The 26613-nt window shown below is 38.4% G+C and overlaps 1 protein-coding gene across 2 annotated transcripts in view; it reads left to right on the forward strand.

Annotated features, from left to right (window-relative positions):
• PRTFDC1 (phosphoribosyl transferase domain containing 1) overlaps positions 1-26613 on the forward strand; it is an 87896-nt gene that overhangs the window by 52007 nt on the left and 9276 nt on the right. For both annotated transcript variants that reach the window (XM_054592586.1, XM_054592577.1), the window contains exon 4: positions 18250-18315. In XM_054592586.1, the coding sequence (XP_054448561.1) occupies positions 18250-18315 (66 nt within the window). The remainder of the gene's footprint in view (positions 1-18249; positions 18316-26613) is intronic.

Raw genomic sequence — 26613 nt, forward strand, 5'->3', positions numbered from 1 at the left:
AGCAAAGCCCACTTTCCCTTCTCTCCAGAGTCTCTGGGTGAAGATCATCTGGTCACTGTCCACACAGCAAGAGGCCCAAGAGCATGACTCACAGCTTAAGCAGCAGTTCCAACAGCCAGCAGAGCTGCTCTATTTTAATGCTTCCTTTGAGGGCCGCAGAAACACTATCAGGAGACAGGCCGTTTCTGCATTTCCTTTGTCTTGACCCCATCACATTTCCAATAGAAAGGATAAGGTAGGAGCTGGCAGGCCCTCATTTTTGAGCACCACTTCCACTACCATTGCCAAGTTGATTACTATTAACTTGTATCATTTTCGTGAAGTTCAACATGAACGTTGAGAGGGGAGTCTGCTATGGGCAGGCCTGGCTTCCCATTCTGGCCCTGCCTATTTCTGAGTGGGCTTGAGCCACCTATTTAATTGATTCCATTTTTTCATCTAGAAAATAAGTAAGTAAAACACAACACAGTATCTATCAAAACAAAGGTTAGCTATTAATATTGTAAGTTAATGAAACATATTCTTCTAGTTATAAGAAAATGAGAAGAATCAGTGTTTTCAAAAGTCTTATTAGTATGTATGATTGCCTAATTATTAAGAGATGGATTAAGAGAAAAAATGAAACTTTTTTCTTAGATTTAGTTTCCTTCTGAATGCGATTTGAATTTTTTATGATCACCCCAGTAGGTCTAGTTAACATCCATCACCCACATAGTTACAAATGCTTTTCTTCTTATTATGAGAACTTTTAAGATCTACTCTCTTAGCATGATGTAATGCACAGCACATGACTATAGTTAATAACAATACTGTATCATATATTTGAAAGTTGCATTTGAATTTTAAGTGAGTTCCTTTCTCAAATATGAACACCATGTAATATAGGATGTGCTCCTTTTCCCTGTCCATCAGGTGTGCATTACAAAGGCAAATGCTAGATGATCAGAGTTTGAGTGGATTTTATTATCTACTCATAACCAAGTCTCTGGGTTTTAAGAGAATTTAGAAACTCCTTCTTCTCACCCTTCTCAGTCAAATAAAAACCAGAGTTATAAAAATCAAATATTCTGTTTGGCAGGTTTGAGAATCATTACTGCATCCTGAATATGTAGCCATGTATGCCAGTGGTAGCAAAATGTGCTTTTAGGTCTTTAATGCTCCAAAGATAACTAATGCTTTAATAGAATCTGAAATGCCAGTTTTCTAGCAAAGAATATTGCTTTCATTGCCACTTGCCTCCTGAGATATCTCTGTGCCTTCCCAAAACCAGTGTGTTTATAGTACCCACAATTTGTTACTGAATTTCAGTTGTTGAGTTAGGTGTCCTTGAAAGACATGTGGGTACAGAATCATGGCTGCATCGCCTAATTGGTCCCAGTAGCATTTGTCATAAGTTAAATGGGAGAAGTGGATTTATTTTGACTGTAGGAGGAAAAATAATAGTGCATAGCCGATCTGAGAAGATGAGAATCAGGGGTGAACATGCAGAAGCAACAGATAGTGATGAGTAAAGAGAAGCATGCTAGAAGTTTTACATAAGAAACGACTTAATTAGAACTCCCCGTAACTTGAGTCAATTTAGAAGGCCCATTTCAAAGAGGTTTGACTTGTTGGTCTCTATGGTGGAAATGAGGTTGAGGATTTGGAGCAATTTCTAAGAACTTTCAGCTACAATAAAGTATAAATTATTTAACATAATCAAATATGTTTATTAATTTTTTAAAACCTGAGCTTTTGGGGGAAGAAACATTTACAAATACTTAAATCTGGTGTGAAATATTCTTTGAAAATGGCTGATCAGCGAGCAGCGTGAGGCTTTTTCATTTTCTAGTGTCAGCACCTCCCTCTGAACCCACCTGCTTGGCACTTGTTGATGGACATGTGGGTAGTTTCCAGTTTGGGGGCTATTACAAATAAAGCCTCTATGAACAATCATAACAGGTCTTCAAAATGGTGTATGCTTTCTTTTCTCTTGGGTAAATACCTAGGAGTGAATGGCTGGACTTCATAGTGTGTGCTTATTTAACTTTCTAGGAAACTGTCCAAATGTTTCCTAAAGTGACTATTCTTTTTATATCCCCACCAGCAGTGTGTGAGTTCCAGGTCCTCTACATCCTCGCCAGCACTCAATATGGTTATTAAGTTTAGCCATTCAAAGAAATAGAGGTATCTCATTGTGGCGTTAATTCATATTTCCCTAGTGATTAGTGTGCTTGCTCACTATTCATATGTCTTTTTTAGAGAGATGTGTATTTAAGTCTTTTGCCAATTTTTGCTGTAGACCTTTCACCGCTCCCCGAAACTTCCAGGCTCTAGTGAAAGCAGTTCAATCTTGAAACATCAGGGCTCAAATGTAGTCAAATGAATCAGACAAGGAACAGTATTCATATGACCCTCCCTCTTCTCCTCTGTTTCCTGCCACCTCTGACTCAAACTCCTCCTGCTCACACCCCTCCCCTTACAAAACAAAGGCCCTTATAGTCATCAGCCAATGACAACAAATATTTGACAAAGGCAAAAAGAAGGAATATTAGGTATTGTATGCATTAGCAGTATCTATATGCAAGAAACAGACAGCTCTCATACCCTGTTCCATAGCTACTGGCCCCATTAGGCTAGGTTTTGTGGACATTCTGACATTCTGAGCACAGACACTGGCAGGTCTGGAGCCTGAGCTGAATGTCTCATTGAGGAGTTGTTCTTAGATCATTCAGCAAAAACTGAGAGTGAAAGCCATCCTCCATGGGTGGTTTTTCATTCCATGTTGGCAGTCTAGAATAAAATACACTACGGTAGCCTTTTACATTGAACCCTACATCTCCCATGTTTAAGAAGGTACAACCACTCTAAGTCAGACACAGCTGTGGGTGACTTCTCTCTCCCGTTCCTCCTCCAGGCTTCCGCCAACAAATTGGTACAGCAGAGTCTCATTTCCTTTGGTGCCCTGGACCTTCCTTTTCACTGTGATTATAAAAACATTTATTAGAGAATAATTTATTCCTCAGGCACGTTAATGGAGTCCAGATTCTGTTTGTATAATATGGACAGACAGATGTGCAGTATTTTGTGTTACTTTTAGATGAGCAATGCTGTTTACACAGAATTTTTCCGAGACCACCCAACTCCGTTCACATGTAGCCTTCAGCTACTTCCAAGCCCTGGCCTCCAGAGGAAAAGCGAAAATTTAGTAACTCAGAGCCCCACCCAGTTTTGAGACATGACTTAATACTGAAGGAATCTGCAAGCCTGCACTGCCAATCAACATGCCTACATCAAATAAACCATCTTTTCTTATTCTAAAATATATAAGGTGGTTCTAGAAGCATTCTATTCTGTGACCTCCCTACATATTACTCTTGTCTCATTAGATATCTGGAGATGATTGAGCAAAGACTAAATCTAAAAAACAATAATGGTAGGTGAAACATTTGATTTTTGGCCCTCTTCAAGTCTTCTACTTTCTGTATTCTTTCACATAAATTGCCTTTCCCCTAGCTCTGTATTATGCCTAAAGATATTGCTAATAATTTTTTGCACATAAAAAGTTTGCTTTATTTTTCATAGTATTTGCCAACATTGCCAATATGTTTGCTCTTCACGTGAACTCCGAAAAACAAGTAAAGCAGTCAGTACTAGCTCCATTTTCCAGAGAGAGTCAATGACAAATCAGGCCAGTCTGCCAAAGTGTCTCAGTGAGTAATTGGTTAAAGTAATTATAATGGCTGATCATAATCATTTCTTTTTTTCTAGTATGATCACGTTTAATCTGAAAACTATAACCTATTTTCAAATTTTGTTGTTTTGAGTTGCATAAGCATACCATTATAGATGTATAATAAATATATTATGTTTTTTCTTTGGTTTACCAAGATGTATAGATGCATCGATGCCTATTATTTCTAAGCCCTACTTGGACTGTAGTCAGTGATTTGCATAGAAAATGTGAACCAGGAAGTAGCATTCTAGGTTTCTACTGCAAGTACTGATGGATTTTAGTTACATCAATAACTGGGAGTTACTCACATAACCAAAATAAAGTGAAGTAGAGCTTGATAGAGTGGAAAAATCATTGCATAAAAGACACCTGGTGCTATGCCTGGCTCTGTCATTAATTTCCTTACATGCTCCTCCCTTCCCTTATATGAATAATAAAAGAGGAAAATCAAATTCGGCAAATATTTGTCAGGGGCCTACTGTGGGCAAAGCATTTTACAAATGACGTTTAATTTAAACCTCACAACAATTCCAGCAGGTAGTTGTTATTGTCCCCATTTTATAGAAGAGGGGACCATTAGCAGGGAGTTTAAAGGAGCAAGGCAGCCCCTTTCCTTAATACACCAATTTCCTTTCTTTATGTAAGGCCCAGCTCAGTGTCAGGGATCCTATAAAATGCATGACAAAGTCCCTATCCTCAAGTGGATTTCAAAAATAGCAGAAATGAACAGATGAGAAGTAATGAGTGAGGAATAGCCAGTATAACAAGGAAGAAACAGTGCTGCATGAGCTGGTGCTAAAGGAAGCACATTGGCAGAAGAAATCAGTTCCAGCTAGGGGTGCTGGAGGGTGTGAGCATCAGATGACTATCATGAAAGTTGGCCTTCATTTGTATATCTAAAGAAGATTATGATTTTGAGAGGCAGAAATGTAGCAGAAAGACATTCTGGGTAGAGGAAGCATTGTAAGACACAAAGGTGATAAAAAGCAGGGTGTGCCCTGGACTTAGCCAACAGGTTAGCTCGGTTGGAACATAGACCCTGGTGACTCTGAGTGTGGCCTATGGGACCTGCCTCATGACCATCACCTGGGAGTTAGTTGAAAATACAGGCTCTCAGGCCCCACTCCACACAGGATCACAGTCTGCACAGGTGATTCAAGTGCACATTGTGAAGCACTGGGGAAGATGGAATATAGTAGCAAGTCACACAGAAAGGTAGGTTTTCATCAGACTCAAGAGAGAAGCTGTTGAATGTATGTGTAGGTGGAGTCTTTGGAGCAGGACAGAGGGTTAATCTCTGCTCATCCTTCAGCTCCATCACTTTCCAACTGTGGGGCCTTGAGCAAAATTATTTAACAAAGTTACTTAAATTGGAGTGATAATAGTACCTGTTACCTCATAGGATTTTTTTTAATGGGCTTTATTTTTTAGAGAAGTTTTAGGTTCACAGCAAAATTGTCCCCACGTACCCACCGCCTTGCCCACTATCAAATCCTGCCCCAGAGTGGTAGATGTGTTACAATCGATGAACCTACATTGACATATCATGATCACCCAAAGTCCATAGTTTACATTAGGGTTCACTCTTGATAGTCATTCCATGTGTTTGGACAAATGTATAGTGACATGTATCCATCATTGCGGCCTCATAGAGTACATTCACTGCCCTAAAAGTCATCTGTGCTCCATCATTCATCCTTTTCTTCCCCAACCCTGGGCAACCACTGATCTTTTTACTGTCTCCATAGTTTTGTTTTTTCCAGAATGTCATATAGTTGGGATCATACAATATGAAGCCTTTTCAGATTGACTTCTACTTAGTAGTGTGCATTTAAGGTTCCCCCATGTCCTTTCATGGCCTGATAGCTCATTTCTTTTTAGTACAGAGTAATATTCCATTGTCTGGATATATGATAGTTTATTTATCCATTCACCTACTGAAGGACATCTCAGTTACTTCTAAGTTTTGGCAATTATGAATGAAACTGCTACAAACAACTATGTGCAAGTTTTTTTTATGGACATAAGTTTTCAGTTTCTTGGGTAAATGCCAAGGAGCATGATTGCTATAACATACCTCATAGGATTTTGTTAGGATTCCTGTACGAAATGGGCTTAGTTAGCATCATACTTGGCACTTAGTAAGTGCTCAATAAATGGTTCTCAAATTCAGATTTGCCCCTAATATTTAAAGGACTCAAGGCAAGAGTCCAAATACCTATCTACAACCATATGACTAAATAGTTAACTTTATACTTTAAATATTTAACTTGAAAACTTTATAGCTTTGTCCATGGCCAGCTCATGTTTCTACCCAGATCACCTGAGCTGGAGACTAAAGGAGCTGTGCTCATCCCTGCAGCCTACAAGCCTGAGCAGAGCCACATGTCTGCTAGGCAGGGCAGGGCCTATTCTGGGCCCAGAACCAGCTCCTAGAAGGTGAGTGAAGCTGCCTGAACCATACACAGGACTGACTCAGTTAAGCTCTTTAGGGGTCTAGGGTAGCTAAGTTCTCCTCCAGACATAGCTTGCAAAGTCTGATGTTTCCTTTCAACTTAAACTCTACCTTCTGAACTGAGAGGCAGGAGGGAACACAGGAGTTACCTAGGGAGTCTGGTCTCTTATTCACCTGCTTGGGTGATTTAGGGTGGCCAACCTGAAAAATATCAGCCACTCTTTGGTATCCCAAGGTAACTCTCTACTTTTCTCTACCACCTTCTCCCCACCACAAACTTAGCCCTGCAAGGGAGGATGGGAGCAGGGGGCAATGCCCAGTTCAGCATACATGTGCTTGTTGTATAATTTCCATTAACTCAAACTGTTACAGAGTCCTCCAGAAAACCTCCTTACAAGGCCGAAAAGAAAATAGCAAATGTGTTTTAGTATCTGTGATATTTAGGGCCACTCAGGCCTTGCTGTCAGGGTGGCCCTGCCCATTGTGATGACAAAACTGGACTTTTCTTGAGGGCATGGCCATCTCCTCAAATATTTTGAGCTGAGAAGTAACACAAGATAACAGGACTTTTTGGACCCAGAGCACCATTGGGTGGGAATGAAGATAGATCCAGGCTAGTGCCAAAAAAGCAGTGTGTGAGGTTTTCCCAGGGTGGGACCCTCTGGTGGCCCATCCTGTTCACTGTCCCATCCCCTGACAACCTTTTAAAAGGTTCAGTAGAACTGGTTTAAGATATTATTACTGTTGAACAACAGTTTTTATTTGGTTATTTTTTGAAAGTTATAAATCTTTCCCAGGTTTTTTAGCAGGGAAAAAATATGTGGAGAAAATGGTCTTTCAAGAAAATGTCACCATTGATATATGGTGGCAGTGGTACACATTCTAAAACACAGGTTGTACTGAAGTCTTCTGGGGCCATTCAGATGTGTCAAGAGGCTCAGCTTGTTTATCCTTCTGATCCATAATTTAAAAACATAATTTAAAGGAAAACAAGTCCATACCAACATTCAAAACAGAAGGATATCCTGCTTTGAGGTTGCAAACAGAGTTCATGTAAAGCAAAGTCACTGAACCTGTTTTTAGACTGAGTTTCCTCTTTACTGGGGTCAGTTTTAACCAAATTGAAGTAAAGGTCTATTTTATTCTCCCTCCTCCACACCTTCCTCTTTTTATTGATCATCCTACATTATTCCTCCCAGCCTATAGCTTCTTCATATGACTGTGGTCCCTTATTCTGACCCACATCGCTTTATTTCTCGTAAGAAAAGTACCTTTCTGTGTTGGGTGGGGATTACTCTTAGCTAACCAGTACCCTTTTTGGAGACTGGGTGGAGCAGAATACCAATCACAATAGAATAATAAATCATTGTCAATAAACAGAAAGCCATGTTGTCTTTGAATAAAGTTATATCATGTTTGCAAAAACACACAAAATTTAGAAAATGCAAAATGTACTTTCAAATGAGCTAAATTATACATGCTAGCATATATATTTTTTCTGGTTAAAATGCTAGTTTGAATTTAAAATATATCCTTTACTAATTATGAAATGAATTCTTGATATTAAAATATCTTAATGCAAATTTTTGTATTTTTAATATTCACAATTCATGTGGATTCTTGCAGCTAAGTGTCTTAAACTGTTGAGGAGGCTGTTTAGTAACTGAGATAATAAAATAATAATCATGAGAATCAAAAATTTAGTTTGGGTGGGAGTTACTCATAGATAGAGGAAGGTCGGGGTTTTTTTTTTTTAATCTTCCTCTCTGCTAAGATACTCAAGTCAGCTTTATTTATGTCCCTCTCACTTGAGTTTCATAGATATTTTTCCTATGTGTCTATAATTTTCATTTTTGTCTACCATTAGGCACAAAGTTCCTTCAGGCTTCAGGACAGCAAGAGAAAGAACTTAAAGCAAGAAAAACTAAGTGCTGAGTATTAAAAATATAGCTAACACATGTATTCAGATGCTTTAACATCTACTATCTCAGCAAACACTGGAGGCCACAATGTGCCAGCTACTGAGAATACAGTTAGGGTGGAAATAAGGCTGCTCTGCTGAAGAGGCTTTTCATTCCATTGGCAATTGCTACATACACAGAAAATTCTAGTTGGACATTGTCTATTAATATGCAGATATGCATAGAGTGTTACTAGGATGCAGATGAAGTCCCAGGGACTCCAGAAAAGCTCAATGATGCCGGAGCTGGGTCTTGAAGATAGAGTAAGAATTACCTTTGTGAAGGAAGATGGAGAAGTGTGGCAGGAGCTACTGTGAGCTAAGACATAGAGAATAAAGCGATGTGTTGTGTGCTAGAACTCCCAGGGTCTCAGTGCAGCACACTGGTGTTCATGGGCAGTGGTGCAATGTGACATGAGTAATTTTTCATTAATAATATTTTCCAAAATTCTCATTTACTGGAAATCAGCATGATATCTTAGTCAAGTTTCTTTTTTTTTTATAGGTAATATAAATCTATTTTAAATTAATGTAAGCTAAAATGGTGGATTTATAGGAAGGAATTAGGGTATCTCATGATCCCTAAGGTAAAAATGCAGCCAGTCCTGAAAGAATACCAGCATTCCAACCATCGATTCTCACATTCTACCACCAGTCACATGCCACCATCTTGTAAAGCGGTTTCAAGGTTAACTCCTTGCTTTCCTGACTATAAAGCTGGAGATACTGGAATCAATGCACCTGTCCTACCTGTACTGGTATCAAATATTAGAGTAAAAGAATTTTTTCCAGCAGTTTGCAACATTTTAATTAGAAACCCTCTAGTTTGATTGTTAAAACTTCTTATAATGAGCTGGTTTGGGTATTTTTTTTTTGCATTCCTATGTATTTTATATAATCTAGATGACCTTATTAGGCACAGGAGAATAGCTGAAAGGAGGAAGCTGAAAAGGTGGGAGTGGGAAGCAAAGTTAAGGTATCCGTAGAGTATGAGAATATTGAGAAAGTTTTTGCATGTATAGATTTTAAAGCAAGTATTCTCTGACTTTAGAAATGAATAGCTGAAAGAGTGGTTCTTTTGTTTGTTTTCTTGACTTTTCCCCTTCTGTTTCCTCAAAAGGACAGGAATTCGGGATATTTATTCTTCCTCAGTTATCTTCTCTCTAAACATTATCTAAGCAGTCCAAATTCTCTGCATGAGGCATCACCACATCTGCTGGGCTATTTGTAGTGTGTGTGTGTGTGTGTGTGTGTGTGTGTGTGTGTGTGTGTTGTACCTGGAAATCAGGTCACCTAAACTCATGTATCTTCGGAATATTTCTTGCAAAGATGCCTAGACTCAATGTCAGAGGTTTTCTTTGCTACATAAATAAATCCACACCACCTCTACCAACACTTCTACCAAAATCTTGATTTCTCTTAGCAATTTCAACTCATGTATTTACTTTATTAGTACAGCCAGGGCCTACTTCTTCTCTGTGTTACTCTTAAAGATGTACTACTTCTTTCCTATAGAAATATTGGGGGTGTGGGGTTTCACCAGAAAAAAGTGGAGACAAGCAATTCTAGGATTGAACTGGATTCTTTCACTTACTAGCCACACTTCTTTGGGCAAGTAACTTAAATTCTCATTGCCTCAAATTTCTCATCTGTAAATTGGAGATTAAATAATATCTATTCTGAGCTCTACTAAATCTTACTTAGCACAACAGATAAATCCATTCATATGCAAACTCTTTTAGGCCATAGGAAAAAAGATATAGAGGAAGGTCCAAGATGGTGGAATAGGTGGAAGCTGTACTCATCTCCTCCCATGACTACATCAGAATTACAACTAAATTATAGAACAGTTAACCCAGAAAACCACCTGAAGACTAGCTGAACAAAAGGGTATAAAAGAGAAGTCACACTGAGATGTAAGGGAGGTGGAGATGCAAATGGGCAGGCCGTGCACCCGCATGCAGTGGTTGAGAATCTAGAGGGATATCTTGACTGCAAAGTTCCTCCTGGAGGAATGAGGGGTCTCAGCCCCATACTAGCTTCCTAGCCCAGAGTACCAGCAACAAGAAAGGAATGCACATAACATCAGACTATGGAAATAAGTAGGGATTTTGTTTGCCCCCAGGAAACAGAAGGCTGCTGGAAACCCAGGTGTCCTCTTCAAGGACCCACACACAACTTGCTTACACTCACCCTGAGTGCTGGTTGAAGGACAGCAGCTCAGAGGGTGCCAGAGTCATATAAGGAGAGACTGAACTGTGTGGCTTCAGGGCAAGGGCTAAAAGGGTAGCCTCCCTATGTGTCCGTGTTGGTTTCTCCTACCACATGGCACATAGGCACCACCTTCCTTGGATTAAGCACTCTACCCACAGGCTGTAGCTTGACACCGGCTATACCCTGAGGCCCCAGGCTAATGAGCTTGAGCATGGCTAAAACAGAGGCCATCTTCATGCTCTGCCTAAAGGCTTCACCCATTCCTCTATGTAGTCCTTTCCACACATGACATTAGCCTAGTAAACTACACTAGCTCCATCCTGATGACTCCCTGAGGTTTTGCCTTAACTTGCTTATACACTGCCAGAGGCTCTGTCAGGGGTGGCTACTAGCCTGGGCTTGCATTGCATTCCTTCTTAAAAAGGTCTCCAGGAATTCTGGTCAAGCTCTGGGGTGCCAGAGGTACAGGAAGAAACTGAGTTGTCTGGCTTCAGGGCAAGGGCCATTTCCTATAGGTCACTTTTCTTATGTTAAGACTTCAATCCACACAGCCAAATCTTAATCTGCTTTAGCCTGGTGGCCTCTACCAACTCCACCCTGATGACTCTCTGAGGTCCCACCCCCACCACAATGGTCCAAGCGGGTGGTGGCTGGCCTTGGTATACCCTGAGACTTTTTCTGAGTAGTCTAAGACCCAGCACGGGTGCTGAGTTAGAAACAGTATTAACCTAGTAAACACCATTCACACCTATGAGGTGACTCTTTGAGAACCAGCCACACACAAGTTGTATATAGCCCAAGGTTCCTACAGTGGTTGAGCCTAACCAGTAGGCAGCAGCAGGTCTCAGGTGCCTTGGCCTTTTGCTGACCTTCCCAGGACTAGTAATGGTGTCTGATGGCCTCAGTTCACAGCTTGGCCTCTGCCAGAGGCACCTAGGTCCAGCAGAGTAAACTACAAACCATGGATCACTTTGTAGTCCATAACAGGTAGCCCAGAGTTGGTCACTGCCAAGGTCTGACATTGACCTACATTGAAGACCCTCCCAAGAAACCCCAGAAAAAAACACAACCAGGGGCTTGCTTGAGACTACAACAGAGCACCACCCAAATAGCTCCATAAGCAGCACACAAAAAGAGATGTCTCGGTAGGTACCAGATTGTGCTGGGGAAAATTCCATTTTGTGGGGTCAGCTGCTGCACAGTAAGTCATACACTGTTGTTGTGTCCAATCTTCACAGCCAGCCATCCTGAGGGTCAGGCCCACTCAAAGATGTACCAACAGCAATCAAGAATCAACTACAACAGGAAGGAGCATGTAAACCACACAAGGGACACTTCTGGAGCACCCAACCAACATGATCAGGGATACTGCCTGACTACCCCCCACAGGACACCTACTACATAAGACTGGGAGATATAGCAGACCTACCTAATACACAGAAACAAACACAGAGAGGCAGGCAAAATTGGGGAGACAAAGAAACATGCCTTCAGTGAAAGAACAGGAGAAAAAGAACTAAATAAAATGGAGGCAAGCAATCTACCCAATACAGAATTCAAAACCATGATTATAAGGATGTTCATGGAACTTAGTGAGAACTTCAACAACAAAACAAAAGACATAGAAACCCCCCCCAAAAAAGAACTAGTCAGAAGTGAAGAATACAATAACTGCAATGACAAATACATTAGAAGAAATCAACAGCAGATTAGATAAAGTAGAGGCTCAAATCAATATTTTAGTAGCAGGAAACACTCAATTGGAACAGCTAAAAGAAAAGAGAATTTTTAAAAATGAGGAAAGTTTAAGGAACCTATAGAAAAACATCAAATATAACAACATTCACATCATAGGAGTACCAGGAGGAGAAGAGAGGGAGCAAGGGATTAAGAACCTATTTGAAGACATAATAACTGAAAAGTTTTCTAACCTGGTGAAGAAAGCACAGAGAGGCCCAAACAAGATGACCCCAAAGAGTCCTACACCCAAACATATCATAATTAAGTGGTTAAGGTTAAAAACAAAGAAAGAATATTAAAAGAAGCAAGAGAAAGACAGTTGGTTACCTACAAGGGAGTTCTCATAAGACTGTCAGCTGTTTTCTCAGGAGAAGCTCTTCAGGCCAGAAGGGATTGGTATGAAATATTCAAAGTGATGACAAGCAAGGACATACAACCAAGACTGTTCTACTCAGTAAATCTATCATTTAAAATTGAAGGAGACATAAATTGCTTCCCAGACAAGAAAAAAACTAAAGGAGTTCCTCACCACTAAGGCGGTATTACAAGAAATGTTAAAGGAACTTTTTTAAGAAGAAGAAATGGAACATATGAGTATGTATGAATAATAAAATACCAATAATGATGTACCTATCAATTATTACTTTAAATGTAAATGCATTAAATGCTGTAATCAAAAGACATAGGGTAGTTGAATGGATAAGAAAACAAAACCCATATATATGCTGTCTATAAGAGACCCACTTCAGATTGAAAGACACACACACACCTAAGGGGATAGAAATTATATTTCATGCAAATAGAAACCAAAAAAAAATTAAAAACTTGGGGTAGCAATACTTATATCAGGCAAAATAGACTAAAACAAGGCTAAGAGGCAATGAAGGACATTACATAATGATAAAGGGATCAATCCAACAAAAGAATATAACCCTTGTAAACATTTATATACCCAATATAGGTGCATCTGAATATATTAAGAAAATCTTGATGGACATAAAGGGAGAGACTGACAGTAATACAGTCATAGTAGGGAATTTAACATCTCCACTGATGTCACTGGATAGATTTTCCAGATGGAAAATCATCAAAGGAAGCAGCAGCCTTAAATGACACATTAGACCACATGGATTTAATTGATATTTTTTAGCATTTCATCCCAAAGCAGCAGAATATACATTCTTTCCTAGTGCACATGGAACATTTTCCATGCTAGGTCACATGGTAAGCCACAAAACAAGTCTCAGTAAATTTAAGGAGATTGAAATCATATCAAGCACCTTCTCTGACCACAATGGTATGAAACTAGAAATCAGTTACAAGAAAGTAAAACAGAAAATACAGAAACATATGGAAGCTAAATAACATCTTACTAAACAATGAATGGGTTAACAATGAGATCAATGAAGAAACCAAAAGATACCTTGAGGCAAGTGAAAATGAAAACAGAACAACCCAAAATGTATGAGACACAACTAAAGCAGTCCTAAGAGGGCAATTTATAGCAATACAAGCCTGTCTCAAGAAGAAGAAATCTCAAATAAACAATCTTATCTTACACATAAAGGAACTAGAAAAAGAATAGCAAACAAAGCCCAAAGTGAGTAGAAGGAAGAAAATAATAATAATCAGACTAGAAATAAATAGAATAGAGTCTAAAAAAACAGTACAAGAGATCAGTGAAACCATGTGTTGGTACTTTAAAAAGATAAACAAGACTGACAAAACTTTAACCAGACTCATCTAGAAAAAAAGAGAGAGGACCCATATAAATAAAATCAGAAATTAAAGAGAAGTGATGACTGACACCACAAAAGACTTTAAGAAAATACTACAAGCAATCATATACCAACAAGATAAATTCCTAGAAGCATACAATCTTCCGAGACTGAATCAAGAAGAAAGAGAAAATGTGAACAGACCAATCACAACCAACAAAATCAATTCAGTAATAAAAAAAAACTCCCAAGAAAGAGTACTGGAATGGATGGTTTCACAAGTGAATTTTATCAAACATTCAAAGAAGAATTAACAGCTATTCTCAAACTATTCCAAAAAAATTCAAGAGGAAGGAAATCTCCCCAATTCATTTACAAAGCCAACATTATCATGATTCCAAAACCTGACAAAGACATTATTAAAAAAAGAAAATTATAGGCCAATATTCCATATGAATATGGATGCAAAAATCCTCAACAATATATTAGCAAACTGAATACAGCAATACGTAAAAAAAAACCATACACCATGATCAAGTGGGATTTTTTTCCTGAGATGCAAGTTTGATTCAATATCTGCATTCAATTAATGTGGTATACCACATAAACAAAATGAATGTTAAAAATCATATGATCATTTCAATAGATGCAGAAGAAGCATTTGACAAAACCCAGCCCCCATTTATGATAAAAATAAATGGCCATATACAGCAAACATACAGCTAACATCATACTCAACAAGGAAAAGAAGTAAGTGGTTTCCTTAAGATCAGAAACAAGACAGGGATGCCCACTTTCACCACTCTTATTCAACATAGTGCTGGAAGTTCTAGTCACAGTATTCTTATCTATTCAGAAGATATCAATTCAAATAAGAATAGAGAGCCCAGAAATAAACCCATGTCTATATGGTCAATTAATATATGACAAAGGAGGCAAGAACATACAATGTGATAAAGAAAGTTTATTCATTAAATGGTGTTGGCAAAATTAGATACATGCAAAAAAAATTGAGACCACCTTCTTACACCATGTATAAGAATAAAGACAAAATGAATTAAAGACTTAAATATAAGACTTGAAATCATAAAAGTCTTAGAAGAAAACTTAGGCAGTAAACTCTCTTACATTTCTCTCAGCAATATTTTTTCTGATGTATCTCAGGCAAAGAAAACAAAAGAAAAAAATAAGCAAATATGACTACAATATACTAAAAGTTTTTGTATAGCAAAGAAAACCATCAACAAAATGAAAAGACAATCTACTGAATGGAAGAAAATATTTGCCAATGATACATCTGATAAGGGGTTAATATGCAAAATTTATAAGGGACTCACACAACTCAACATCAAAATAAAACCCCCTAACAATCCAATTAAAAATAGACAGAGGACCTGAATATACACCTCTCCAAAGAAGATATAACGATGACCAGTAGATATATGAAAAGATGCTTAATGGCACTAATCATCAGAGAAATGCAAATTAAAACCACAATGAGACCTCATACCTGTCAGAAAACAACAGATGCTGGCAAGGATATGGAGAAAGGTGAAGGATGTGGAGAAAGGGGAGCCCTCATGCACTGCTGAATGCAGACTGGTGCAGCCACTGTGGAAAACAGTATGGAGGGTCCTCAAAAAATTAAAAATGGAACCGCCTTATGACCCATCAATTCCACTCCTGGGTATTTATCCAAAAAACCCAAAACACTGATTCAAAAGAAAATATGCATCCTTATGTTCATTGCAGCCTTATTTACAATAGTCACAATATGGAAGAAACGCAAGTGCCCATTAGACAAGTGGATAAAAAAGTAGTTGTATGTATATGCAATGGAATATTACTCAGCTATAAAAACACTGAAATCTTACCATTTGTGAAACCATGCATAGACCTACAGGGTATTATGCTATGTGAAATAAGTCAGACAGAGAAAGACAAATACCATGTGATTTCACTTATATGTGGAACCTAAAGAACAAAACAAACAAACAAACAAAGTAGAAACACACACATAGAGTCAGAGGACAGATTAATAGTTACCAGAGTAGAAGAAGTTTTGTACATGGTGTGAAAAAATAAATGGGATGAAGAAGTACAGATTGGTAGTTATGAAACAGTCATAGGAATGTAAAGCTCAACACAAGGAATATAGTCAATAATATTGTAATAACTGTATGTGGTGCCAGGAGGGTACCTGAATCAGGGGAACCACTTTGTAAGTTAATACAAAATAATATTAAATGTCAACTATACTTAAAAAATAAAATTTAAAAAACAGAAAAATATATAAAGAACAACCCAACTCATTATATGAGGCCAATATCACTTTGCTTTAAAACTATAGGCCTATCTTATGAAAATAAGATACACAATCCCAAGTAAAATATTATCAAATCAAAACTAATGACATTACAAACCAGTAGGGAAAAAGTAAACAATTCAATGAATGTTATGTGGACAATTGACTATGTACATACTTGGAAGATGTAAGTTCCAGATGAATTAGGGACAAATCTAATATTAAAACCATGTTATAAACTTGGACTAAGTAAAACCTTATGAAATAGGGCTTGCTTGGCAACACACTACTATGTGACTTAGAGAACATTATTTAGCTTTATGATGTATTGTGCGTTTTTTGTTTTTAATCAATAGAATGGAGATGATAATAGAAGTATTGTGAAACATACTCTGATCTGGCAAAGTATAAATCTCATTTGTTACATTAAACTCTGTGGTTTAATAGTTGTATCCAGTTCTGCATAACTTAGTCCTCTGGAGGTACTGAAATTTTATTTTTCCTGCTGCTATTAAGAACATATTTGAACCTAATATGCAGAAATTCTCCTATGTTAACTCCTATATCTCAGCACCTCTAGAAATGACAAGAAAATTTTCTCCTTTGACATTTTTGACAAGTTCTTGACCTATTGACATGATTGCTTGTGGATATATGATTATATATGCCTGCACAAAAACAGCAAAAGATCTGGGAATTCTGGGTATTTTGTTATTTTTCTCCTTTTGAGACCTGTTCTCATAATAAGAAAATTATTGGTTTTACTAATTTGGTGAGCCACTTTCAAGTACTGTACTTCTTTGCAGTAAGGAGTGACTGCTTCACCAAGCAGAAATGAAAACATTTTAAAGTGATTTATTTTTTTCTCTTGAGCAAAAAGGTAAAAAGACAAAACCTGTTTCATTGGTAAAACTGTTATATTGGTTGCTTGGCTATTTTTTCCCTTCCCAGATGACTAGATTGACACTCATATTCAAGTGACAGAATCCAATTCAAACCAACCCAAGAAAATTCCTAAGGAAATAAATTGGCTTCTGTAGGTGAAAAGTTCAGGGTTGGATATATCTTCAGGCATAGCTGGTTTGCATGGTTAAGGCCTCGTTCCACCTGATCCATATGGAATGAACTTCCCCCAGAAAGGGGAAGGGCCTTCGTTCCACGCATTGTACACATGCTACCTACATTGTCATCTGCTCCCTTAGGTTATTGTTTGCATCAAGGGGTTGCAACATTACAACATTCTTGCTTGGTCACAGAGCCGATTGCCTGTAGGATATCTGCTTCAGTTCCTTGAATGTGTCTCTATAATAAGGCTAGAAAACAACTTGCATGCACTCCGTTTCCTGTTTTGCCCCCATGTTATTCTATTGTGATATTCACTAAGTAACAATCCATATTTGTTTATTATGTGTGTTTGAGGTTTAATTAGGGCATTGAGGTGTAATGATGTACCATACATAAACATCATAAAAGCAAATGCTCATAATCTCTTATGGGATTTCAGTGAAAAGACTTCTACAGAGGGATCTGGTCACATTTTCCTGGGACTGTAGTTAAGTTCCTGAGGATTTGTCATCCATGTCTGAAGGTCTCAGTGTGATAGTTCTTTATCTGTGGCCTGTTAGAAATGCCCTCAACATCAGCTGAGAGAAAAGGACCTGCACTGGTAGAGAGTAGAGAAGGACTCTAATTTCTTTGGGAACCATAATATAACTGTGCCCCAGTGCAGGGCTAAGAGCATGACATGTTGGCATAGTTGGCGAATGCCTGCCCCACTCCTGACGCTCCCATGGCCCCCTCCACCCCAGGGAACTCTGGGAGTACAACTGGTTTCCCCAAATCCATCTGACTCAGGAGAGTTTGTGGCACCTTCCAGTTTTTTGTTCCAAAATTAGGTTTGCTTGTCCTCTCTCCACTCCTAATCCCTCTCTCCTCAGTCTCTCCCCCAGCCATTAGGATGCTTTCTCTCAAGCACAAGAGCAGCAAGTGGCTGTTGGTAACCATAGGCAACCATGAACCTGCACTAGCTATTTGTGCTATACCACTGTTTGTAAGGCACAATCTAGCCCCTAGCTGGGTAGACGGGAAAATATGCCCTACAGATTTTCTCGTACAGTAAAATATTGGCTTCTCTTTTTTTAGAATGACCAGTCCATGGGCGAGATGCAGATAATTGGAGGCTATGATCTTTCAACACTGGCTGGAAAGGTTTGTTAATGTAACTCTGCTCAGTTCACACTGATGTCTGATGTTGTGGGGAGATCAGTGACCTTCATTTCAGGTCAGCACTTGCAATACATTCAGACACTCTCCAGGGTTTGGTAATTCATGCAAATGGACGTGTGAACTCTTTTAACGGTTTCTGCTTTATAAAACACTCCTTTTATAATGCTTCCAGGACATGATGCAGACCATGTCTTTCATCTGCGAGCTTTCTTCCAATCTTATTTCAGACAACCTCGTATTATAAACCCCCTTGTCTCTCCGTTCTCTTTTTTTTTTCTACTCACCCTTTCAGGTACCTCCTGAAGGAAGCTTTTCTTTTACTTGTCTGCTTCATGTCTCTCCTCCATGCCTCGGCACCCAGGCACTTCAGTAAGACATTTAATAAACAGGTTTGTTGAAATGTACAAAATTTCTGCAGAGAATAAAAAAGACTTTTGTGACAACACATTTTTCAGCCCTTTGCCTTTTTCCCCCTATTAAAAAGATTTAACCCATTAGATTATGGGAGAAACACCTTCAATTTTAAATTCCAAAACTCGCCAATGCTTAGTAATCAAGTGAAAAAAGTGTTTGTATTCTGACATAAATGCATACATTGGAAGGAGGAGTTGTTTCATAAAGCATACACCCTTTGTGGCCATGTGACCTGAAACTTAAGTTTTGCTGTGAATGAAAGCAATGCAAATTTGTTTTTGTTCAGCTCTTCTGACATATCCTGTATTCATTATCTCTGAGCAGCTTCAGCTTCCTAAGTAAAACAGTTCAGTCTGTTAGGCAAGCTTAATCTCTCATATTTGTGGTTGTTATTGTTATGCAACGCCTGGATGGTGAAAAGGAATACCAGTCACATTTAACGAAAAGATGAGTAACAACACGGGGCGCACTCCACCACCGCAAGGACTCATTCTACAAAACAGCTTACTTCCCTGAACTCCAAAAGCGGTGTGGTGACATCAAAGTGTTAAATGACTATGTAGTAGTAAATTATGTTCCCTAGAAATTGAAGTTAACTTGTTAATGTATCACTAGGCCACCATTTGATGTTGCTGCTTCAGTGCATAAAATAACATCCTAGAAAGCTAAAATACTCAAAGCAGTTTCCAGAAAGTCATAACTTTTAACATCCCTGGAGTGGTCTTTAAATGATGTCATTTTATTTTTTTACCTTTTAACTTTTATTTTATCTTTTTGAAAAGTATCATTTTATCAATATTTTAAAGTTTGCACAGTTCAGAATCTCTATAATGTATCAATGTATGTACGTGTATGTCTATAGTACTATGTTTAACTTATGTATGTGTTATCAGATCACCCAACTTAAACATTACATTTTTGTCAAATGGGGAAGTAAAAATCAGAAATAAAACTAGATTGCAGCCTGTAATATTGTGGAAATATATCATCAGTATTCCTGAAGGTCCAAAGCTGGCAAGTGATACTGAACACAGATCAATATTAAACTACATCAGGTTTATATATTTGTTCTTATTTTTTAAGGTATGTTTCATTGATTATGCTATAACAGTTGTCCCATTTTTTTTTTCTTTCCTTTATTCCCCTCTGACCTGCACTCCCCCTTCCCACCAGCATTCCCTACCCTTAGTTCATGTCCATGGGTCATACATATAAGTTCTTTGGTTTCTCCATTTCCTATACTATTCTTCACCTCCCCCTGTCTATAGTGTACCTAACGGTTATGCTTCTTATTCCCTGTACCTTTTCCCCCATTCTTTCCTCTCCCCTCCCCGCTGAAAATCCCTCATGTGATCTCCATTTCTGTGATTCTGTTCCTGTTGTAGTTGTTTGCTTAGTTTGTTTTTTGTTTTTTGGGGGTTTTTTTAGGTTCAGTTGTTGATAGTTGTGAGTTTGTTATCATTTTACTGTTCATAGTTTTTGATCTTCTTCTTTTTCTTAGATCAAGTCCCTTTACCATTTCATATAATAAAGGCTTGGTGATGGTAAACTCCTTTAACTTGACCTTATCTGGGAAGCACTTTATTTGCCCTTCCATTCTAAATAATAGCTTTGCTGGTTAGAGTAATCTTGGATGTAGGTCCTTGCTTTTCATGACTTTGAATACTTCTTTCCAGCCTCTTCTTGCCTGTAAGGTTTCTTTTGAGAAATCAGCTGATAGTCTTATGGGAACTCCTTTGTAAGTAACTGTCACCTTTTCTCTTGCTGTTTTTAAGATTCTCTCCCTATTTGTAATCTTAGGTAATGTAATTATGATGTGCCTTGGTGTGTGCTTCCTTGGGCCCAACTTCTTTGGGACTCTGAGCTTCCTGGATCTCCTGGAAGTCTATTTCCTTTGACAGATTGGAGAAGTTCTCCTTCATTATTTTTTCAAATAAGTTTTCGATTTCTTGCTCTTCCTCTTCTCCTTCTGGCACTGCTGTGATTCGGATGTTGTTCTGTTTAAAGTTGTCCCGGAGGTTCCTAAGCCTCTCCTTGTTTTTTTGAATTCTTAGTTCTTCATTCTGTTCCAGTTGAATGTTTAGTTCTTCCTTCTGCTCCAAATTGTTGATTTGAGACCTGGTTTCCTTCCCTTCACTGTTGGTTCCTTGTGTGTTTTTCTTTATTTCACTTTGCATAGCCTTCACTTATTCTTCCATTTTGGGACCATACTCAACCATTTCTGTGAGTATCCTGATTACCAGTGTTTTGAACTCTGCATCTGGAAAGTTGGCTATCTCTTCATCACTTAGTTGTTTTTCTGGAGTTTTGATCTGTTCTTTCATTTGGTCCATATTTCTTTGTCTTGGGGCTCTTGTTATGTTGTAAGAAGCAGAACCTTAGTTATTCACCAGGACAGGGCAACCCACGTTGCTGCATTGTGGTGCCATATGTGGGGGAGGAGTCAGAGATGGAACAATGCCGCTTGCTTGGCTCTTGGCCAGCTTTCAGTCACTCCCCAGCTACCCACAAGCAAATTGGACCCTTCTGGCGGTGACTCCCAGGTGGATGGGTTTGTATACATTCTAGGACCCTGTGGGTCTCTCCAACGAACTCTCCTGTGAGGCTGAGAGTTTCTCCCACCAGCGTAACCCCCACAGGTTGTTATAGCCAGAGGTTTTGAGGCTTTCTTTTCCCATGATGGGGCCCTGGATTGCACAGTCTGTCTTCTTCCCAGTTGTTCCTCCCAGCTTATCCACATGCAAATATGGAACCGCCCAGTCCTCCAGCCGCAGCCTTGCTGTGAGTCCTTTTGCCTCTTCTACCGGTCTGAATGAATGTTTCTTCTTTAATTCCTTGGCTGTCAGACTTCCATGCAGTTTGATTTTCTGGCAGTCTGGTTGTTTTTTGTTTTTAAATTTATTGTCTTTCTTTTGGTTGTGCAAGGAGGCAAAGTGTATCTACCTATGCCTACATCTTGGCCAGAAGTGGTTTTGTACAGCTTTTGTATGCAAATGTTAGTTCAATAAGAAGCACTACTTTTATTTAGGAAAAGATGAGGCAAACATAATGTGTTATACCAAGCTAATATTATAACTGTACTCTTTTTTCCCTAAGATCTGAGGTCAAAGCTCAGGTTATTAGACTTATGAATAACAACTGTATTCTAAGTTAATGCATATTTTTAAAATTGAGATACAATTGACATATACCATTATATTAGTTTCAGATGTACAACATAATGACTCAATATTTGTATATGTTATAAAATGATCACCACAATAAGTCTAGTTAACATCTAGTTAACATGTTAAGATATTTTAGTACTTTGTTGTATGACATTGCCTTACAGGTTTATTATACAAGAGAAATATACCTTGTGCTTTTACCACGGGGTCTGTCAAAGCAGCAAGTCTGAGAATCCCAAATGAATGCCTCCATGAAAACAGTTGCTCATAAAATGGTGGTCCTTCTGTCCTTCACTGCCTGTATTTAACTTCTGTGACCCTTGAAAGCATTTTCACAAAAAAGCCAGGAGGATCTTCTTAAAATACAAATTGGATCATGTCACTTGCCTACCAAAAAACTTTCAGCAGCCTCTCGATTAGAGTTATCAGACTTGGCAAAAACAATGAAAAAACAGAGTAGCAAATTAAACTTGATTTTCAAATAAACTATGAAGATATTTTTAGTGTATGTTCCATGCAGTATTTGGAACATATGTAAACTAAAAAGTTAGTTGTTATTTATTTGAAATTCAAATATAACTAGGTGTTCTATATTTTACCTGTCAGCCCCACACCCAGTACTTGGCATTATAATCCAAACTCCTTATTGCAGCCTGCAAAAACTGTGTGATCTGGCCTCATCTCCTTTCCAATATCAGCTAATACCACCCTACCCTCCTCACAGTGCTGTACCCACACTGGCTAAGCACCTTCCTGTGAAGACCTTGAACAAGCTGTCACCTCCACCTGGAATCCATTCTTCTTCTAGCCTTCAGGTCTCAGCCTAAAGGACCACCTTCCCTGACTGTCTAAAATGAGCGCACACTCTCTACACAAGATTCTTTTCTTGAGCTTAAACAAATCCAAAGATGGAATGATTCCTTGGGACTGTCATTGTCTTAGTGAGAAGAGGATGTGAGAGGAGAGGTTTCCCTTGGGGCCAGAAAGTCTGGGAATAACACAGAAGAAGGAAGAAGAGCAGCATGAAATGAAGGGAGAGATAGCAGAGCCAGAGGACAGGCGTGCACCATGTGACTAAAGGAAATTTGTCAGAAATAGGGAAATAACAATTTCAAAAGTTGAACATGTAAATTGCATTTGGTCTGTGTAGAATACATTGAATTTCTCAACAAAGAGTTTGACTTTCTCAGAAAAGCAAAGAGGGGACACAAAAGTTGTTGAGCAGAGGTGACATCATGAAGCTCTGTTTTGGGGAAATGAACCTGGCAGGAGGGTAGAACTGACAGAGGGAAGAGAGAGAGACTACAGGTAGAGAAGCAAGGCAGGAGGTGGTACGCATGGAGCAAACCCCAGTGTGCAGTTGACCTACATGAGCAAAGTCGGAGGGGAAGAGAAGGAGTAGTGCCCTCCAAAGAGCAGTGGCAGAGTTAAATGATTAAATGAAGGCAGTAGGGTTAGAAAGGAGGTTTTCAAATTTGGTTTTGAAAGAACTTTAAAAACATGGGAAAATAGCTTACCTGTGTAATTTTTCCATGCTATGAGTTAGAGGCATTATGATCCTCGTTAACTGTCCTATGTAACTCTTAAACCCTCTAAACACATGTGACTTAAAAAATTTAAAAGAGGGAAACTCTAGACAGCCCCCATGCACCTTTCTTCCTTCTTTCCTTCCTCCCTCTCTTTCTTTCTTCCGTCTTTCATTCTTCCTCCTTTTTTCCTTTTCTTTCTTTCTTTCTTTTTTTTTTTTTAAGCACAGAGAGAGAAGCTCACAAGGGAGGCTGCCTGAGTCATGGTTCTAAATAGGTCATGGCTGTTGAATAAAGGGAGCCCTCAATGATGAAGTTAAATGGCCTCTTCACTCACAATGTTAAAAGCATTTTACTCGGTGAGTTTAAGCTGTCTCTGCACCATGCTCCCTGGCTGATTTTTTTTCAAAGTTAATTTAATCCTGGCACTTCATAAAATTTGTGTAAAGCAAGATTTTATTCATGTTCAAGCGAAATCTCAGAAAGGGTGGAATAAAACCAAATGCATGGAAACAAGCTCAAATCTGGCAACAAGAAAACACAGATGTGCAGGTTAAGTACAAGATTTGGGAGACATGCCCCCCACATCCCCAAATAAGTTTCTAATCAAATGCCAGAATGAAACATTGGAACTTGCCAAAATTTCCTACTTGGCTGCCTTTACTCTTGAAATCATTCCTTTTTATTGCATCTGACTAGGCTGGGAAAAATAAGAGAAATGCCCACCGACTGATGATTCTGGCAATTTTGTGAATTATTACATAAAATGAAATGCTAAACTACATTCCTTTCTCCATGGGGTTTATATTCACACTCCTACTCATGCTCTGCATCCACAATCAGCTCCTCACCCCACTGCCAGCCCTCTGCTTGGTGTGACCACAGCCCAAACACTGCTGCTGAGGAGTAGACTGTGATACGCTAATCATTTTGTGGTTTGACAGAGTATAAGTAGGAATAGCCTATTTACAAAAACTATTTAGATTTGTATAATTCTTTCCTTCTCTTTCTTTTTTTTTTTAGTAAGCTTGATATGGTTAGCTTCGATTAGGATGTGCAATAGCAGAGAAAAAACACACTTCAGAGGTTCCACATAGAATTTTGCCAGTGGCCCCCAGGCTGCGGATTTTACTGGCTTTCTGGGAGGAAGTGAGCTAGGTGTAATGAGATGACTAAGACAGAAGCTGGCGAACATCTCAGAGTCAGTGATCAGAGTTATCAGATTGCGAGTGTTTAGGAGGCACAATGTGTTCTGAAGAAATTTCCAAGGCTGCCCACTCAAAAAAAGAAAGAGAGAGAGAGAATTTTAGATTTCTCAGAGCCAAATTAAAAGCAGTAGACATTAAGTATAGCTCAATTAAGGAGGCGTTATACATCATTAAGGAAATAAAGGTATCAATAGTATAATGATCTAAAGAAAGTAAAAAAATTGGGTCAAAATTGTTGATTTATTTCACAGATATTTCTTGAGCAACTACTGTATACCCGTCTCCATGTTATATATAGGTCATTTAAAGATGAGTTAGCCTTTGTTCCTCATCTTGTGGAGTTAATCTTGGTACACGAAAATGAAAAGAGATTAGTTCTTTTAGACACTTGTGAAAATGCTTCCAAGTTGGAGAAGTTGCGTTCCCTCTCCTCCTTCTCCTTCTATGGGGCTACATCTTGTTTCAAATGACAGTGAAGCTTCCAAAGGGGCGAAAAGCATTGCTTTGGTTAGAGGTGAGCTTTTCACGTAACATGTAGGCCACTGAAAAATCCAGATAGTGGCGTATATTACTAATGAAAGAATTTGCAAGCATAGTGTGATGATGTGTAAAGGAAAATAAATATATATGTAATGACTGCTCTATATACCTCACTAAGTAACTCTAGATATATCTATAGTTCCTTTTTAATAGCAGCCAGTTTGTCTATATCATCATTCTCTACCCATCATTTACGAACCACCAAATAATTTTACTTTTTAATACTGTACAATACTGTACATAACAGGTGTCTCAATTGTTACAGATATTATCAACCCATTCCTTAATCCTCCAAAATCTTCTGAGAAATATATTTATACCATAACTAACCAATGTTTTCCTCATAATAGCCCTTCCAAGAAAGAAAAGCTTGCTTTAAAAAAAAAAAAAAAGATTATTTCTGCATAAGACACTGGAAAATGATAGAAAAACCAATTAAGAATTCCAAGAAAAGTATAAACAAGGTCTAAAAGGAGATATAAGTATGGTATACTGTTTGACTCTTTATTGGGAAAAATGTTAGCATCACAAAAGGAGTCAGGCCCTGGCTGGTGTGGCTCCGTTGGCTGGAGTATCGTCCGGTAACCAAAAGGTTGAAGGTTTGGTTCCCAGTCAGGGCACATGCCCAAATTGCAGTTGTGGTCCCCAGTCTAGGTGCACATGATCCCTAGTCCAGGCTCTCTCTCTCTTCCTTCCTCTCTCTGTCTAAAAAGCGGTGAAAGCCTGGCTGATGCGGCTCAGTGGGCTGAGTGCCGGCCTGCAAACACAAAGGTCGCCGGTCCAATTCCCAGTCAGGGCACAGGCCGAGGTTGCAGGCCAGGTCCCCAGTTGGGGGTGTGTGAAAGGTAACACATCAATGTTTCCCTCCTTTTCTTTCTCCCTCACTTCCCCTCTCTCTAAAAATAAATAAAATCTTTTTTAAAAATTAAAAAAATAAAAAGCAATGAAAAAACATCTTCAGGTAAGGAATAAAAATTTTTTTTAAAAAAGAAGATAGTCGTAACAAAGTAACTGCATTGAGGGATGGGGAAAGGATGTGAGTTGGTGTGAAACAACTAAATTCTTATCTATTACATAATAAGTAAATAAGTGATGTCTAAAATTATTAAATTGAGAAATAGAAGTACAGAAAAAGAGACTATTCTAAATTAAAGAGAATTAAAAATCCAACACATTGTCTTAGATTGACAAACAAGCTACAAACTCTACTTCAGCAACAACTGGGGAAAGTTACATATGTACTAAGGTATATAAGATATTAAGAAATTGCCATTTTTGTTAAATGTGGTAATATTTAGCTATGCATAGTAAAGACTCTCATGATAACTTTGATCTATTTTAAAGTACATAAGCATTTTAAAATATTTTTAAAAGGGATCCCTCAACAGTTAGAAAACAGACTTTCCTATTCGGTTTTGAGCATGT

Source organism: Pteronotus mesoamericanus, unplaced genomic scaffold, assembly GCF_021234165.1.
Source record: "Pteronotus mesoamericanus isolate MK-2021 breed Mesoamerican mustached bat unplaced genomic scaffold, CSHL_Meso_final contig_130, whole genome shotgun sequence".
Taxonomy (NCBI): Eukaryota; Metazoa; Chordata; class Mammalia; order Chiroptera; family Mormoopidae; genus Pteronotus; species Pteronotus mesoamericanus.